The sequence below is a fragment of the Pleurodeles waltl genome, chromosome 1_2 (genome assembly GCF_031143425.1).
Source record: "Pleurodeles waltl isolate 20211129_DDA chromosome 1_2, aPleWal1.hap1.20221129, whole genome shotgun sequence".
Classification (NCBI taxonomy): Eukaryota; Metazoa; Chordata; class Amphibia; order Caudata; family Salamandridae; genus Pleurodeles; species Pleurodeles waltl.
The window spans coordinates 694034510-694049176 of NC_090437.1; the positions used below are offsets into that span (position 1 = coordinate 694034510).

General features: G+C 42.3%; 1 protein-coding gene across 1 annotated transcript in view; it reads right to left on the reverse strand.

Annotated features, from left to right (window-relative positions):
* GATB (glutamyl-tRNA amidotransferase subunit B) overlaps positions 1-14667 on the reverse strand; it is a 684248-nt gene that overhangs the window by 48925 nt on the left and 620656 nt on the right. The window contains exon 11 of the mRNA XM_069242652.1: positions 2748-2826. Coding sequence (XP_069098753.1) covers positions 2748-2826 — 79 coding nt within the window. The remainder of the gene's footprint in view (positions 1-2747; positions 2827-14667) is intronic.

The following is a 14667-nucleotide window of genomic DNA, read 5'->3' on the forward strand; positions in this document are numbered from 1 at the left end:
GAAAAAAGTTAAGAGTAAGAATCAGTAAAAAACAATGCAGAGTTAATGTTGAGAAATGTTCTGTTAAGGATTAAATTAGATAAGAATTTAAAAAGGAAATTTCTTAGCTTCTTGCAGAAGGTAAGCAGATCTTCCCGACAGTGCATTTCAGCGGGGAAAGAGTTCCAGAGGGTGGGAACTGCTCCAAAAATAGACAATATCTTGAATAACCTGGTTTTCAGAACTTTAGATTTAGCCTCTGCTTCTAAAATGTCTGTTTCTTTCAGAGGTTTTATAGAAGCAAGTAAATATCCTCAGTGAGTAAAGTGAGCTGCTTTAAAAGTAATGCAAGCTAATTTTAACTTTAATTGGACTCAATGGGGAGACAGTTCAGGTCTCTTAGAATTAGGGTGACTTGGTCAATTTTGAAGGTGTCCGAGATCAAGTGAGCAACAGAGTCAATGACAACCTTGACAGGGTTAAAGCAAGATTTAGGGACTCCAATGACCTTTGTGTTGGCAAACATCAATATAGGAGATTATTATGGATTGGTCAAAAAGTGGTAGTCAGTTGGTGGTAAGTAGGATATGAGGTTTTTTAAGTGACAGCTGAGAAACTCATGTAGATTTTGTAATGTAGTTATGTGATGTCATAGTCAGGGGGTAGTCAATCCAGATGCCCATCAATTTTACTTCAGCTGAAAGGCATGGGCTAAACCTGGAGCACTGAAACTCCTTAAGCCATTCAATGTTTAGTTTGTGGTGGTGGTGGTGTTTATGGAAGAGGATGAATTTCGTTTTTTCTGGGTGACTCCTGAAGGGATCAACAATTTTCATTCAGTATCATAATGCACAGGTTTAAAGCAACTGTTCTTGTTTTTTCATAAAAATTTTGATTTGTCATATTAAGGAACTAGGCCAGCTTGGTTACATTATCTTTTTAGATTATGCACCAGTGACTATGCAATTAATGGTTTCTCTTTAAATACTATTCCTAAATTGATGCCACTCGAAAGATGCATAAATTTTGGTAGTTCAAATGCATCAAGTGCTTTTATGCTTATCAGTGACTTCCGGCCACTGAATCCTTTACTGGATACTTTTATCATGGGGCCCCTTTCTGTAATAAGGATGGTAAAAGCGCACATTTCGACCAATGCAGACCTGAAAACAAGTTAACACCTGTGCCACATGAACGATGCACACCGACTGTACACAACATATGAAGTGATACAGTTAGTGCACCCGTCCACCCCCACTTCCCAAGGTGTCCTTTGGGAGGGTACAGACACACACCAAACTAAAAATGTTTTTTCAATTTACAGGCTTCAAGTATATACAAAGGTGTTATTTTGTAAAACGCTCTGTTGGTTTTATTCTTATGTGAACCTATCTGAACTCAATGCAGTTTCCATCAGCTTTAAATAAAAGCTGTTTTTTTGTAAATGATTCAATATAAATTCTTCAACAGAAAAGAGTGAATAAAATGAGAGATAGCTTTTAGTGAGCAGTCTTTAAACTGCCACAACATTTCGAAATTGTGGTATTATGACAAAATAAATTATTTAAATTTCAAAGTTGCAAAATAGTTGACGTTTTAGTAAAAAACATGAAGTTGAGTGCCAAGAGCTGGAATATGCTTTTTGTGCATCAGCAAACTTTCTGAGATCTTGCCTTCTTTTCAAAGGTAATTCGTCTATTTCCATTGTACGTTTTGGCCACTCAGTGGCTATTTCCATTTTACATATGTAAATGCAATCATCTGATAGTTTCACTGTTCCCTGTGTTGGGCTCATGTGTATCTTATGCATGCACAACTCTTAAGTATATCTCACTTTCTGCCAAGGAGAGACATTTTTCTTCCTTAAATTCAAGCCGCACCCTCTTAAATTGATTAAAGCAGCTGACTAACTTTTGAGGATCGTACTTTTTTTTTTGTAAACTTTCTTCAGTATCAACTTGCTGCTTACGATCGTGGATCTTTACATCATTAATCTTTTTAATAAACAAAGTTGTTCCTCCTGATCTGATCCTTGAACTTCCAAACTGATTAAGTCAAATCAGCATTTGTTGGGATTGTGATGTCCTAATGATGGCTGGCTCATGATAGAAATGATTATTTTTAAACTTTTTTAAATTGATTCAGTAATGTTCTATTCTACAGCAGTTACGATGAAGGACGTAGAGGAAAAAGTGCATAAAATGCGACTGCCTTGAGCTACTAACCAGTTTGTAGGTCACACACAAAATGTTAAGTGCTTTGTATGACCGCTCAAAGACAGGTTCAAAAACATACATTCATATAACATTTACTGTAAACTAAGTGCAGTGTTTTTTCAGGTCGAATGCACCCTACATATACTGGCTGAGTGGTGCATGGGTTAACAGTTGTCCTTACATGTCAGGAAAAAATAGAAACCATGGGCTGATTCACTAAAGCCTTTGCGAGTTCCTGAGATAGGACAAGAGAAGTACCATTGTATGTCTCTTACATGACTTTGCAAATCAACCACAAAACGCCCACTTTACCCTTATTTAAACTGCAAAGAGGGCAACGTCCTTTCTACTACTACTAACTGTATATGGATATCCCTGAACATTCCCATTGTTTGCCTGGTTTAGGTGTGTTGAAATTAGTACACAAAGCCCTGTAAGAATCTGTAGTAGAGCACTGCAGGACTATTATTACCGTCCTCCAAAATGGCTTTGTGAATAGGCCTCCATGTTTTACAAGCAGACAGCTGCAGGCAGCTTGACGTGTATCCCTACCTGTTTGGCAACTGTTGAAGAAATCTTTCCGTTCTCCAAAAGGGTCAAGAGCTCTGCAAGGGTGGAAGGGCTGATCCGGCTGCACAAGAGAGAGGAAGGTCAAAAAAACATCAAGAGTTCAAGCATTCGGAAAATGTTGCTCTCATTCTCTTGGACAACTACTGTTAAACTGAGAGAACGTGCAAAACGAAAATGGCAATTACATTTTATAAATTAAAAAGTCATTAGCTTGTCTGTGAACATATGAACTACTTCTTGTGCAACTGTGCCATATCCTAATGGCTGAACTTTTCGGAAAACACTGATTTCACCACGTCACTGCAGATGATACCAGGTTTGTGCGCTACGTTAGCAGTCAGTGTGCACATATTACACATGGTAAGCAGCAGTGCCTTACAGACGGTGTTATTCGAAGTCTATTACTTGGGGTTCAGATTGTGCTTTCAGAACTCGAACATTACATATTAAAATACTGCTAGTGGACATATATACCGAGGGGCAGTGGATTTTTAAAATTGATGTGAAGAGCACTGGGCAGCGCAGAAGTTTGTTCAGAATGCAGCAGCTGTCCCAGTTCATTTAAATATGCACGCAGTTACTAACAAACATTTCAGAATACCATTAGAAACTAATTTATCACCTCGGTTTTATTGCTCGACCCTATCCAGTGTAAAGAGTGTGTCACCTTCAGACACATGTTGCTTTGCAGTTCTCTTTCCCATGCCAAAATCCCCTTCCTCCCCCCGAGGAAAGGCATCACACCCCTATTCCTCTTGCCATAATTCCATAGTTTTGTCTGGCTCAGCACACTTTGATGCTTCTTTTGTTAGGTCTTGCTTAGACAGTGAATGCGCTGTCTCTTTAAGACCTAGACCTTTTGTTTTCTATCATTGGGTTTGGAGACCGCCCATTGCTTAACATTCATTGGCTTCTATCACTTTAATTTGCTTGCTTCTTATTGCTCAGCTGTCGTAGGCTTCCTTCACGTGTCCCTCTCCTGGAGCACGGGCGCATTAATGGTGACTTATCACTGTTCATATTTTTTGGTTTCAATTTTTTTTTTAAGTACTCTATCAGAGTGAGTCCTTTTCAGCTGGCTCCCTCATGTACTTCTCCACCTCCGTGTTTCTCTCCGGTCCGTGTAGGTTGGCTCCACTCACCCTCCCTTCTTCCATTGTTCGTGTTGCCTTACCCCCCTTCTTCTGTTGACCATATTGCCTTGCCTGCACCCTCCTTTCCGTTGTTGATGCTGCCTTTCTACCAACGTCCCTCCAGTTTGTCATGTTGGCCTCCTACCAACCTCCCTCCCTCCAGTTGTCTGTTACTCCCGTCTCACCCTCACTCCGTTGTCCGCGCTGCCCCGCTCCCACTCTCCCTCCTGCTATCCATGTTGCTTTCCTGCCACCCTCCCTCCCATTGTGCCTGTGGCCATGCTCTCATCCTCCATCCCATTGTCCGTGTTGCCCTGCTTTCAGCCTCACTCATGGACACTTCAGGCTGCAAAACAGCACTTTTTGCCCCTCTCCCTCCGGCCTTCTATTGTTCGTGCTTCTCCTCCCACCCATTCACCGTCCCTCCATTGTCCATATTCCTACACCACCCACCATAACAAAAAAAGTGCTATGACGAAGACCCCGCTGCTGCGTCAAAGATTTTTACCCTCACCTGCCATCCATGTTGCCTCCCCCGTTACTTCTGTGTTCTCTCACACCCTGCCCACCCTCCCACAAAAAAAAAGAGCACTGTCCAAGTTATAGCCCTTTTTTATTTTTAAACTTTGATTCATGCTGCGCAGCAGTCGCACTGCAGTAAACTATGGTTAGAAAAACCCATTGGCCAAACCAATACTGCGCATAGGCGAGACCAACTGTCCTTGTCAATGTTTGTTTTTGTTGTATAAATGCACCCTTTGTGTGGAGGAGGGCAGGGTTTCCTAGCAATATCAGTACTACAGCAGGAACGTAGCACTTGGATGCGTTGTTGATAAAGACAGTCTACATAAGCGGCTGCCGCCTGCAGCGGAATATGCTGGCCCATAAAAATGTGAAGTAGAATTTAGAACTTAGTTAAGACATTCTGCTAAGGTGGTGTACTGAACAGTTAGCCACAACGTGGAGGTGGTTTGGGTCTGTACTTTACAGATGACATTTGGTGGTTGGCATTCCGCTATTGTGGCTGGAACAGCTCAATCGTCTTTGTCTGGCATCTCTGATCAGCTGACATTGGGGTGTCTCATGCTACTGTTATAAGTATGGCCGATCATGGCAAACATTGAGTGGAGCCTCAGGGCCATTAAAAGGTCCTTCGCAAAAATAAGAAGTTTTCATTTGGAACCCTTCTCTTCAGCCTGCTTCTTTTCACAACAGCTATCACTGTCTCATGGGAGGAGATACCAGGTCTGCAACTTGGATAGGATAGTGACCACTAAGAAACCTGTCCAACTTCACACAGCGCCAATCTTTTGCCGAGTCAAATCCTTACATATTTTATACCATATAAACTGGTGGCTGGGTCTAACGTTAACGCAGCCAGAAATCTCACTTTCCTGAAACAATCTTTGAGTGTGATCCGATTTAAAACCACAACAGAACCGAATTACTAGCTCTTATGTGCAATTAGGCACATACGTTTGCAATATCTCCACAGGGAATGCTCAGAATATGTTTGATCCCCTTTGAACAAAATATATCCAATGCAGATAACAGTCGGGACTCAGTCAGGCTGGAATAACGCAATCATGAATACACAAAGAAAAGAAGCAATGCCAGTTAACTCTTTGCATGTTAGTAGCACATATTTTTACGTTGACTGAAAACTGTATGTTGGAACGGGATACGTCTTGTAACACAACCATAGTAAAATATGCACTCAGCCTCGGCGAAATATGCAAGATAAATTATACGAATACAAGTAGAAAAAAGAAAACATGCTGCTGCCTTACCTGCAACGTCGAATGTAAACACAGAAGCGAGTATCCATGTTGCAGTGGTATTGTACACAGTTTTTCCTTACTTTGAAGTTACAGCATAGTTGCCACATTTTGAACCGCGGTGTTGGTCACTTTGGGATGGTGAAACAATACAATATGGACAACAGCATTCCATAATGGTCACCAGGTTTAGAGGGAGTGGCTATAAGTGATGCAGTGTACTCCAGATGAAATGGGCGGCAAGGAAGCAACCCGTGAGCACTGCCGCAGGAGCAGTAGTATCCGCTTAAAGATGTTTCAAAGTCAAAATAAAACCATGAAATTCACCAGTTATTCATTAAAGTATAACTTGCACCACCAGAGATTTCGTGTGATCAGTGATGTAATACGTGATGTCATAAGCACTGCACCACAATGGCGCAAGCTATACTTATGTCATTAAGTATAACTGGTGAATTTCAGTAGTTTTTTTGGTTTTAGAACTCTATTTTACTATTAGAAGACCTACTAACAAACTCCAATTTAACATTTGTTTTTTTCTGTGAATTTTTCTTTAAGAGCTAGTTAAAATCTTACTATCTTATTTACATATAACTAAACATTTGTGTTTTTTTCAATGAATTTCTACTGCTTTTTTAACCTAAAGCAATATTGTATTATGATAAGTCTGCTGTCAACCCAGCGCTGTGCACAGTCTCTGTCCATGCGTGGTTGGCCACAGACCTTGTCATCTGGCCAGTCCCTGCACCCAATCCCCCGTTGTCGGCCAACACCAACCCACCCCATGTGACTACATAGAGGCCACGCTGGCTTCTGCTGGCTTCCTGTGGTACCACAACAAACTAAAAAACATTTCTTTTTGGTTTTGGCCCTGGGAAGGTGGGCTGCCTCTGAGACCCCCCCCCACATCAGGGTATCCCTACTCTTGCCTCTTGTATGTTTTTTTTTATTGCTTTTCAGGACACAGGGACTGAGTCCCTAAGCCCTGTAATGGCATCCGCAACATTTTCTTCATGTTGCGGCTGCCTATCACATAGCTTGGTCCTGCCAGTGTCCAGTTAAACCAGCCAATCAGAATCCCTTTTTGCTGTGATTTTCCTGTGGGAGTCCAGCAGCAAAAGAAACAGCAATTTTTTAAACCTTAATTTCAGTAAAGTGACTGAACCAATCACAAAAAGCATGCTTTCTGAGTAAATCTCTTACTTTATGCAAAATTTGGTGTAATTCTATTCATCCGTTTACACTGTATCGTTGTTCAATTTTCCCTATGGCAATTGCATGGAAAAAAGTGTTTTGAAACCCACCGCTTTTTACTCTTGCCCTCATGTGGCGGATCACCCCAAACTTTCCAGCAAGGAGCTGAGCTGAGGTGGATGAACTTTGTTTTGGAAAGTTTAGTGAAGATTTGTCAAACAGCGTCAACATTATTAGCAAAACAAAAATGCTCTTCCTATAGAAACTCTAACTCACTTGTAACTACACAATGGCTACCACCACTGTGTAGTATATACAGATATGTGAATTTAAGTATTATTGGATGATTTTTTTATTACAAGATCCTGGCAGAAAGCTAAGCTTATCAGGCCTTCTGACGAGATTCTAGCAAAAATGATGGCAGTGCAAATCTTCTAACATTAGGTGTAACCAACACCAATATGCTTCCCTACAATGTATTCTGTGAGATCTCATTTAACAAGATACCTGAATCCAGGCTTTAACAAGGTGCAAAAATAATTCACCTTTAATGGTCTACTGGCTTTACCATATGTGTTACATAGTAAATAAATAAGGCCTACTGCTTTTGTTGTAACGCTTCATAAAAAATAATCAAGACCTTTAGCACCTGGCATAACGTTTCTGAATGAATAATCAGTCCTATAGTGGTTATTGTTGGCTTGTCACTGTAACTAACTCAGGCCTACTGTACAAAACAAACTTTCCCACATGGCAACCCTCAGGGATACAGACATAAAATTACAGAAGCATATAAATTTATAGTTGGCAAAGCAAATATCCTTCATAAGAGGTACTAACAAGAATTCTCACAATGCATATCTTCACCCACAGTTTGTCAGAGGGGGTAACCAAAACTAAAACCATTACCGACTACAGTAATGTATGATTTGTAAGGAAAAATAAAAACTGTCTGTAGCCCTTAATACAGATTAATAACCATTCACCCTTAAATGCCTATTAAGATGCTTACATGCTTTCGGCTTTGGCAAACAGACTGAGTCCGAGTTCTTGACCATTGTTGGAAGATGCCCTCTGCCTTCTCGTGGAGTGAAATGCTAGATGCCACCGGCTGGGCTTGTCTGCCCTGCTGTTTAAAGATCCCGACAGGTGGTGCACCGAAAGAGGAATCTGATTCAGCCAGCTCCAGAGACGCAGAGCTTCTTGGCAAAAGACCCATGACCCCACCCTGCTTGATGCAGTACCACATGGTGGTGGTGTTGTGTGCGAGACCTGCACCAGCCTCTGCTTGATGGACAGAGGTTGAAACATCAGGATCATTGCACAATGTCCTGGACTCATCTGGAGGGAAGTACCAAAAGCGCACAGTGTCCAGGATGGTGCCAATTAATGTTAAGTGTGACTTTGGCAAGTTAATTGAGAACCCTAATGATGTCAAGAGGTTCTCTGTCATCTCGAGGTGGTCTGCGACTTACTCTGGCAAGCCCACCTTCAACAGCCAGTCATCAAGGTAGGGGAGGGAAGATTGGCATCCTCTCCCTGAAAGGAAGAACGCCGATCACAGCTATCATCTTTGTGAATATCCGGGGGTGCTGGTGAGGATAAAAGGAAGCACAGCAAACTGGAAGTGCTTGTGCAACACCTTGAACCGCAGGCAGCGTCTGTGGTCAGGACAGGTATATGAAAAAAGCATTCTGCAGATCCAGTGCCACCACCCAGGCTCTAGGATCCATGACAGCGACAACCTGGGCAGGGTGAGCATTTTTAATGTGTCCTTGCACAGATAGGTGCTGAAAGGTTGATGATAAAAGATATTACGGAGCCCTTTCATCCTTCTTCAGTACAAGTAAGAAGCAGGAATAGCATCCAGTCCCTGCTTCTGAGCAGCACCCTTTCTACAGCTGCTTTGGCCAAAAGAGCATGCACTTATTCGCATAAAACTAACATACGGTCCTCTGAGAAGTGGTCAGTTGTAGATAGCAGATGCTGTGGGTCAAAAAGGAATGGTGGGATGTAGCCCCATTGGACAATCTGCAGGACCCATCTGTCAGATGTAACTCATTGCCACCACTGCAGAAAGAGGCTGATCCTACCTAGTATCGGATGGCTGTGTGCTGCTAAGGGGTTACTAAAAGGGCTTCACTGCTGTAGCAAGAAAGAGGGAGGACTGGGATGAGCGCTGGGTCTAGTGGTCAGGTCGTTGTTCGTTGGCCAACCTTGAAAAGGCTGGGAGATCTATTGCGAGGGTGGCGGAGCCTGGCATTGCAGATATGCTAAGCCCCTTGCACATCCCAGAAAAGGGCAACATTTCTTGGACGAATGCCCGACTGGAGCTGAAAGGCTAAAAGAGCATGCCATGGCTTGGCCTTAAAACTGTCCAGAAATTAGTCTGCCTTCTGCCTCAAACAGGCAGCAGCCATTGATAGGCATGTCCATTAAGGACACATGAACATCCCTGGAGAAGCCTGTGGACTCAGTCCCACACTCATTCCCATAGCATTTCCTAGACAATCTCTGGTGTCTAGGCCTGAACAGATGAGAAATTTAGCTGCATTCCAACCACTCCTAAACGGTTTGGTCTAAAGACACACGCACGTCTTCTAGGACTGCTGGTACGAGCTCACTAACCATGCCCCAAAAAGCATAGGTCTAGCCGGTGAGCAGGCAGCTTGCATTAACTAACCTAAACACAAGGCTTGCAGAGGAGAACATTTGCTTGACAAAGGTATTGACGCCTTTACCCTCTGTTTCTGGAGGAGCGGCTGGAGGAGTAGCTGGGAAGGCATTAGGGCTTAACCTATTGGTAGCTGCTTGTACCACCACGCCCTAAGGGGTTGAGTACTGAGTCAGGAAATCTAGGTCACCTGGCTTCAGTCTTTGGCAATGGGTGAACTGGGGGACGACCAGAACATGACTTAGATCAAATGCCCAACAGCGTGTCAGTGAGGGTTTTGTTGAGGGGTAAGAGAGGTTTGGTCAGTGCCGGGCCGGGATGCAGGACCTCTGTCACCACATTCGTTTTGACCTACATGGTGGGAAGGTAGAGGTCAAGGAACAGTGCAGCTCTCCTAATTACAGTAGTGAAGTATATGCTTTCTTCTGTTACTGGGCCAGGCAGGAAATCAGCCTGGTATCAGATAAGGAGTCCAGAATACTGGTATCCTGTAAGTCTATGTATGCAGTTGTCGTCATCATAAGGTAAGGCAAACCTTTTACCATCCCCAGTTTTGTCCGGACTGGCTGGCTCTGGTCCGAATCCAAGCCAAAAATCTGGTGTAGAGTCTGCACAGTTACATGGATGTAAATCGTGCCTGAGTCTGAAGGATTCAGTATAGGCACATCAGGATCTAAATGTGGCCTTGGTCAAGATGAAGCCGGCTCAGAGTCTGAACAATGGGCTGTGGTTCCTTCTCCAGTGTGGTCGGTGGCTGTATCAGCTTTCCAGGAGTCAACGTGGATGTGGCCTTGGTCAAGATGAAGCTGGCTCAGAGTCTGAACAATGGGCTGTGGTTCCTTCTCCAGTGTGGTCGGTGGCTGCATCAGCTTTCCAGGGGACAACGTGGATTTCGGCGCAGAGCCCAAAGCCGGTACTGACACCAGTACAAAACCCGAAGCAAGTTCAAGGGGCACAGATGTTGCAGAGGGCAAACCCGCTGAGCAGTAATCCAACTGGAGGTCCCTGCAGATGTCTGGGGCCCGAAGAACCATTAGAGGGAGCCGGAAGTGTGCCAAAGATGCAGAGCATGGCCTCTTGAAAAGCTTTGACTTGTTGTAACTTAGCCGGGATGCACTGGGACCAAAGATGAAATTGGCTACTCAGTGAAATGGGAGCAAGACCTTGAGGCACCATCACACCCTTGTGCCTTCTCTGGAGAAATAGAATCGGGGAGGGGAGGGGCGGCATCTGAATCCCACTTGGACTTATTATGGGTCTTAGTTGACCTACCAGAAGACTATGATCGCGTAGAAGATCTGCTGCAGAGTACATGCTTCTGAAAACAACAAAGTCAGGCCTACTACGTTTGCATAATGTTTCATTAGAAACAGATCAAACCTAAGGTACTTGACATAACGTTTCTCAGTGAACAGATAATGCCTACAACCTTTACCAAGGGCCTGACACTAAAACAAACACGGCCAACTGAAGTATGCACAAGCTAGTGCATACAGTTCTAAAATCAAAAATATTTACAAAATTACAATTGGCAAAACAAAACATTACCCCTTGCAAAAGGGCCTAACAAGAATCATCACAGTGAACATCTTGTACTCCCAGAGTTTGCCAGAGTGGGTGACAAACACCAAACTCCCTCTCAACTACAGTAAATCTGTGAAATGTATGTAACAAAATAGCTGTCTACAGCCTGTAACAGTGTCATAAGAATCCACTGCTAGAGGACTACTGTTTTAACAAACACTTTTCATAGTAAATAAGCCAGGCATACTGCCTGTATCACAACTTTTCATACTAAAGTACTAGACTTATGGCATGTGACATACCTTTCCTGAGTGATCCAATCAAGCACAATGCTGTTATGGTTGGCTTTTCAACTGTACCAAACCATGCATTTTGTACTGAGCCTAAGCTTTCCCACAAAGCATCCACCAGGCATAGGGTCATAAAATTATACAAAATACAGTTCGAAAAGCAAATTAACATTTCTCTAACAAAGGGTCTAACAAAGATTCTCACAGTGCAAATCTGTATCCATGGTTTGTCAGAAGGGGTAACTAACACCAAACTCCTGGGCTACAACAGTAATTTGTGAGATTCCATGTAACAAAATACCTATCTGTATGTGTTGATAGGGAGGAATAACCATCCATCCTTAACTGCCTATTGGCTTTAACATATGTGTTTACAACAATTGCACCAGGCCTACTACACCTTTGTCCATCTTTTCATAACAATCAGGCTTACACCTTTACCAGTGGCTTGTCACCATACTTACTATCAGACCTACTGTGTTCGGCATAAGCTTTCCCACAAGGCAGCCATCAAGTATAACATAATAAAATTACAAATGTGTATAAATTACAGTTTTCAAAACAATATAAAATCATTCCTAAGAGAGGCTAATAAGAAATATTTTAGTGGCTTGTTCATTCCTTGTGAAAAGAAGAATGCAATTTAGCGTCCAACCAATGTGTTTTACAACATCACCTCTCAGGGAACTATCATTACTTATAACATTTAGAGATCAAACTGGGAGGGATTTTCCCAAGCTGTTTGAATTTCACCAAAACAGTTCTCCTTCTTTTTGTTAAAATAAAATAAAAAAAGCAAAACCATCCCTGAATGGTTAATATAAATCATAATTTGTCTCAGACGAAAGGGGGTGCCCTGTACTGTGAAGTAAAGGGAAAGGGCAGACAGCTGACGAAATGAGCCTTCTCTCGAGAGTGACCTCTTACTTGAAAGAAATGTAATTACATGCAACTGGTCAATCAACAACCCTAAAGGCTGCCTTGGGGATAGCATAGGCTGTAATTGATAGAATCATTTGAAGTTTCTGGTGACAATAAGTTCCTGTCAATGTGCTCATAGTGTTCCGTACAGCTCCTTCAACACAACGGTGTCATTCGGCACACTTTCAAACTCCAAATCCGAGAGCAGGATTTTCATAAAACAAATAATGACCCTCCCATGGAAAGTTTCCTCCCATGGTGTTGGGGTAATTTAAACGTTTTTATTGCAGTTACCACCACCACCACCATTGCAGTTTGTGAAGGTAAAAACTGTCCATTCAAACAGCTACTCTCAATCGAGATGGCGGTCAAATTGTCAAGGCTCTTATCTGGTTGGGCCATCAGAGTATGTCAGAGACACAGCGGTCTCCATCGAAGGCATACCTAGAGTCCACCTGTCTGTAAATCAGGCAGAGCTTCAGTCAGGCAGAGAGGGTACTCTGTCACCGGTGTGAAGGAGTACCCTCTCTGTCAAATTCGAAGTCAGCCTCCATTGTGTTCTTGCACATTTGCAGCAGCTAATCTTATTGTGTTCAGCCTATTTTATACCGCAATACAATTTTTTAAACTGCGCCATCTGATCTTGCACTGTGTGTTATATATATTTTAAAAAGAATAACTTACATAGTCAAAGAGCTTTCTGTCAGCCATCGGGGCCTCATAGCACTATAAATGTACATTCCACTCTTCCCTAGTGCACTAACCAGGAATCATATCCGGGACGCTCTTTTTACACACAGACACTTGAAGTGATAGCATAAACCAATCTTACCAGATCAATGCATTTCCCTCTGACTGGGTTACCTTGTATTGATTTTTCATTTGATGTGAGCGCATTATATTTTATGTAGGTGGATGGAAGGACAACAAAACACTTACAGAAAATGTTGTTATTTTTAGCCAAGCCGCTGATCCCACCCCACACTCACGATCAGAGTTCCGATACTTCCACCGCTAATTTAGCACTCGCAACAGGAGAGACAAAGGCCAATTTAGTAAAGTACTGAGGGGGGGGAGAGGGGCATGTTTTGTTCTGTTTTACCTCAATAACCTTTGGATTAATTGACATGTTGAATAGGTAACATATAAAGCAATGAAATATATTTGATCTGTGTTTGAGACAATTTATGTAATTTTGTCCATCAAAAAACCTCCACTGATCACTTCTTGTTCTGTCAACTTCTAGACTCCAAGGTAATTCCCACATGGTTCATAGTAAGTAATTCTTTAGCCCATGACAACCTTCAGCTGGGAACAGAAATGTTTTTGTGGCTGTCGCCAGTTGCAATATTTGCCACCACAAATTTACCTAAGACTACTACTCATATAATTCCACGGATTCCGTATTTTCTTCACATAATCTGTTATTTATTCAATGTATATGATGCATAAAGTATGCAGGGTTCTTAGCCATGGCCCCTTCACAGGTACGTGAAATAAGTAGGTGTTGGCATTAAATACCTGCACCGAGTAGACCTTTGAAAATAAATTATTTTACTGTTTTATCATTAACTATGATTTCTACTTTGCTTACATGTTCCAATCGCAATAATTTGTTTATATCAAAATAATAAATGTTTACATAGTGCATGTTTCTTACGGTTCGTCATTGGCGAAATTAAAATATAGTGTTACACCAAGCATTAAAAATGTTCATTGTATACCTGTTCTAAGCAACTAACATTTGAAAGTGCTTAAAAATGCTAATTGTATAGCTGTTCTAAGCAACTAACTTTTGAAAGTGCCCGAACCACACTGGTCTACTCCCTGTCAGTTTAGGCTAACACTTCTCAAAGAAAAGGATAACTGATGCCTCAAGGGAACACCTGTCTGGCAGGAATAACAGTGCTGCAAAATAAATGCATCCAGCTGTGACAGGCTTTCATTTTATCCTGTTGAACTCAGTACAGTTTATGTCTGTTTCGAGTGGGATGCCCTGCCTATATTTCCTTTCTTTGGCTATCTACATCACCCTATAAGCACCACAATTAAAAAGAACAGTTCAGCAGGCAGAGATAACATCAATGGCGAAAAAAACAGGCCTATCCACTTTCTAAACGCAGGAAGGTAGGCGATGAAAAGAATCTTGACTCTTTCAGGAGGTGCATATGGTGGGAGATAGAATCTTGACTCTTCCAGGAGGTGCATATGGTGGGAGATAGAATCTTGGCTCTTCCAGGAGGTGCATATGGTGGGAGATAGAATCTTGACTCTTCCAGGAGGTGCATAGATAGAATCTTGGCTCTTCCAGGAGGTGCATATGGTGGAAGATTAAAGAAGAGGCAAATTCCTAAGCCTTCGATGTTGCAAGGGATTTAGGGCCAGATG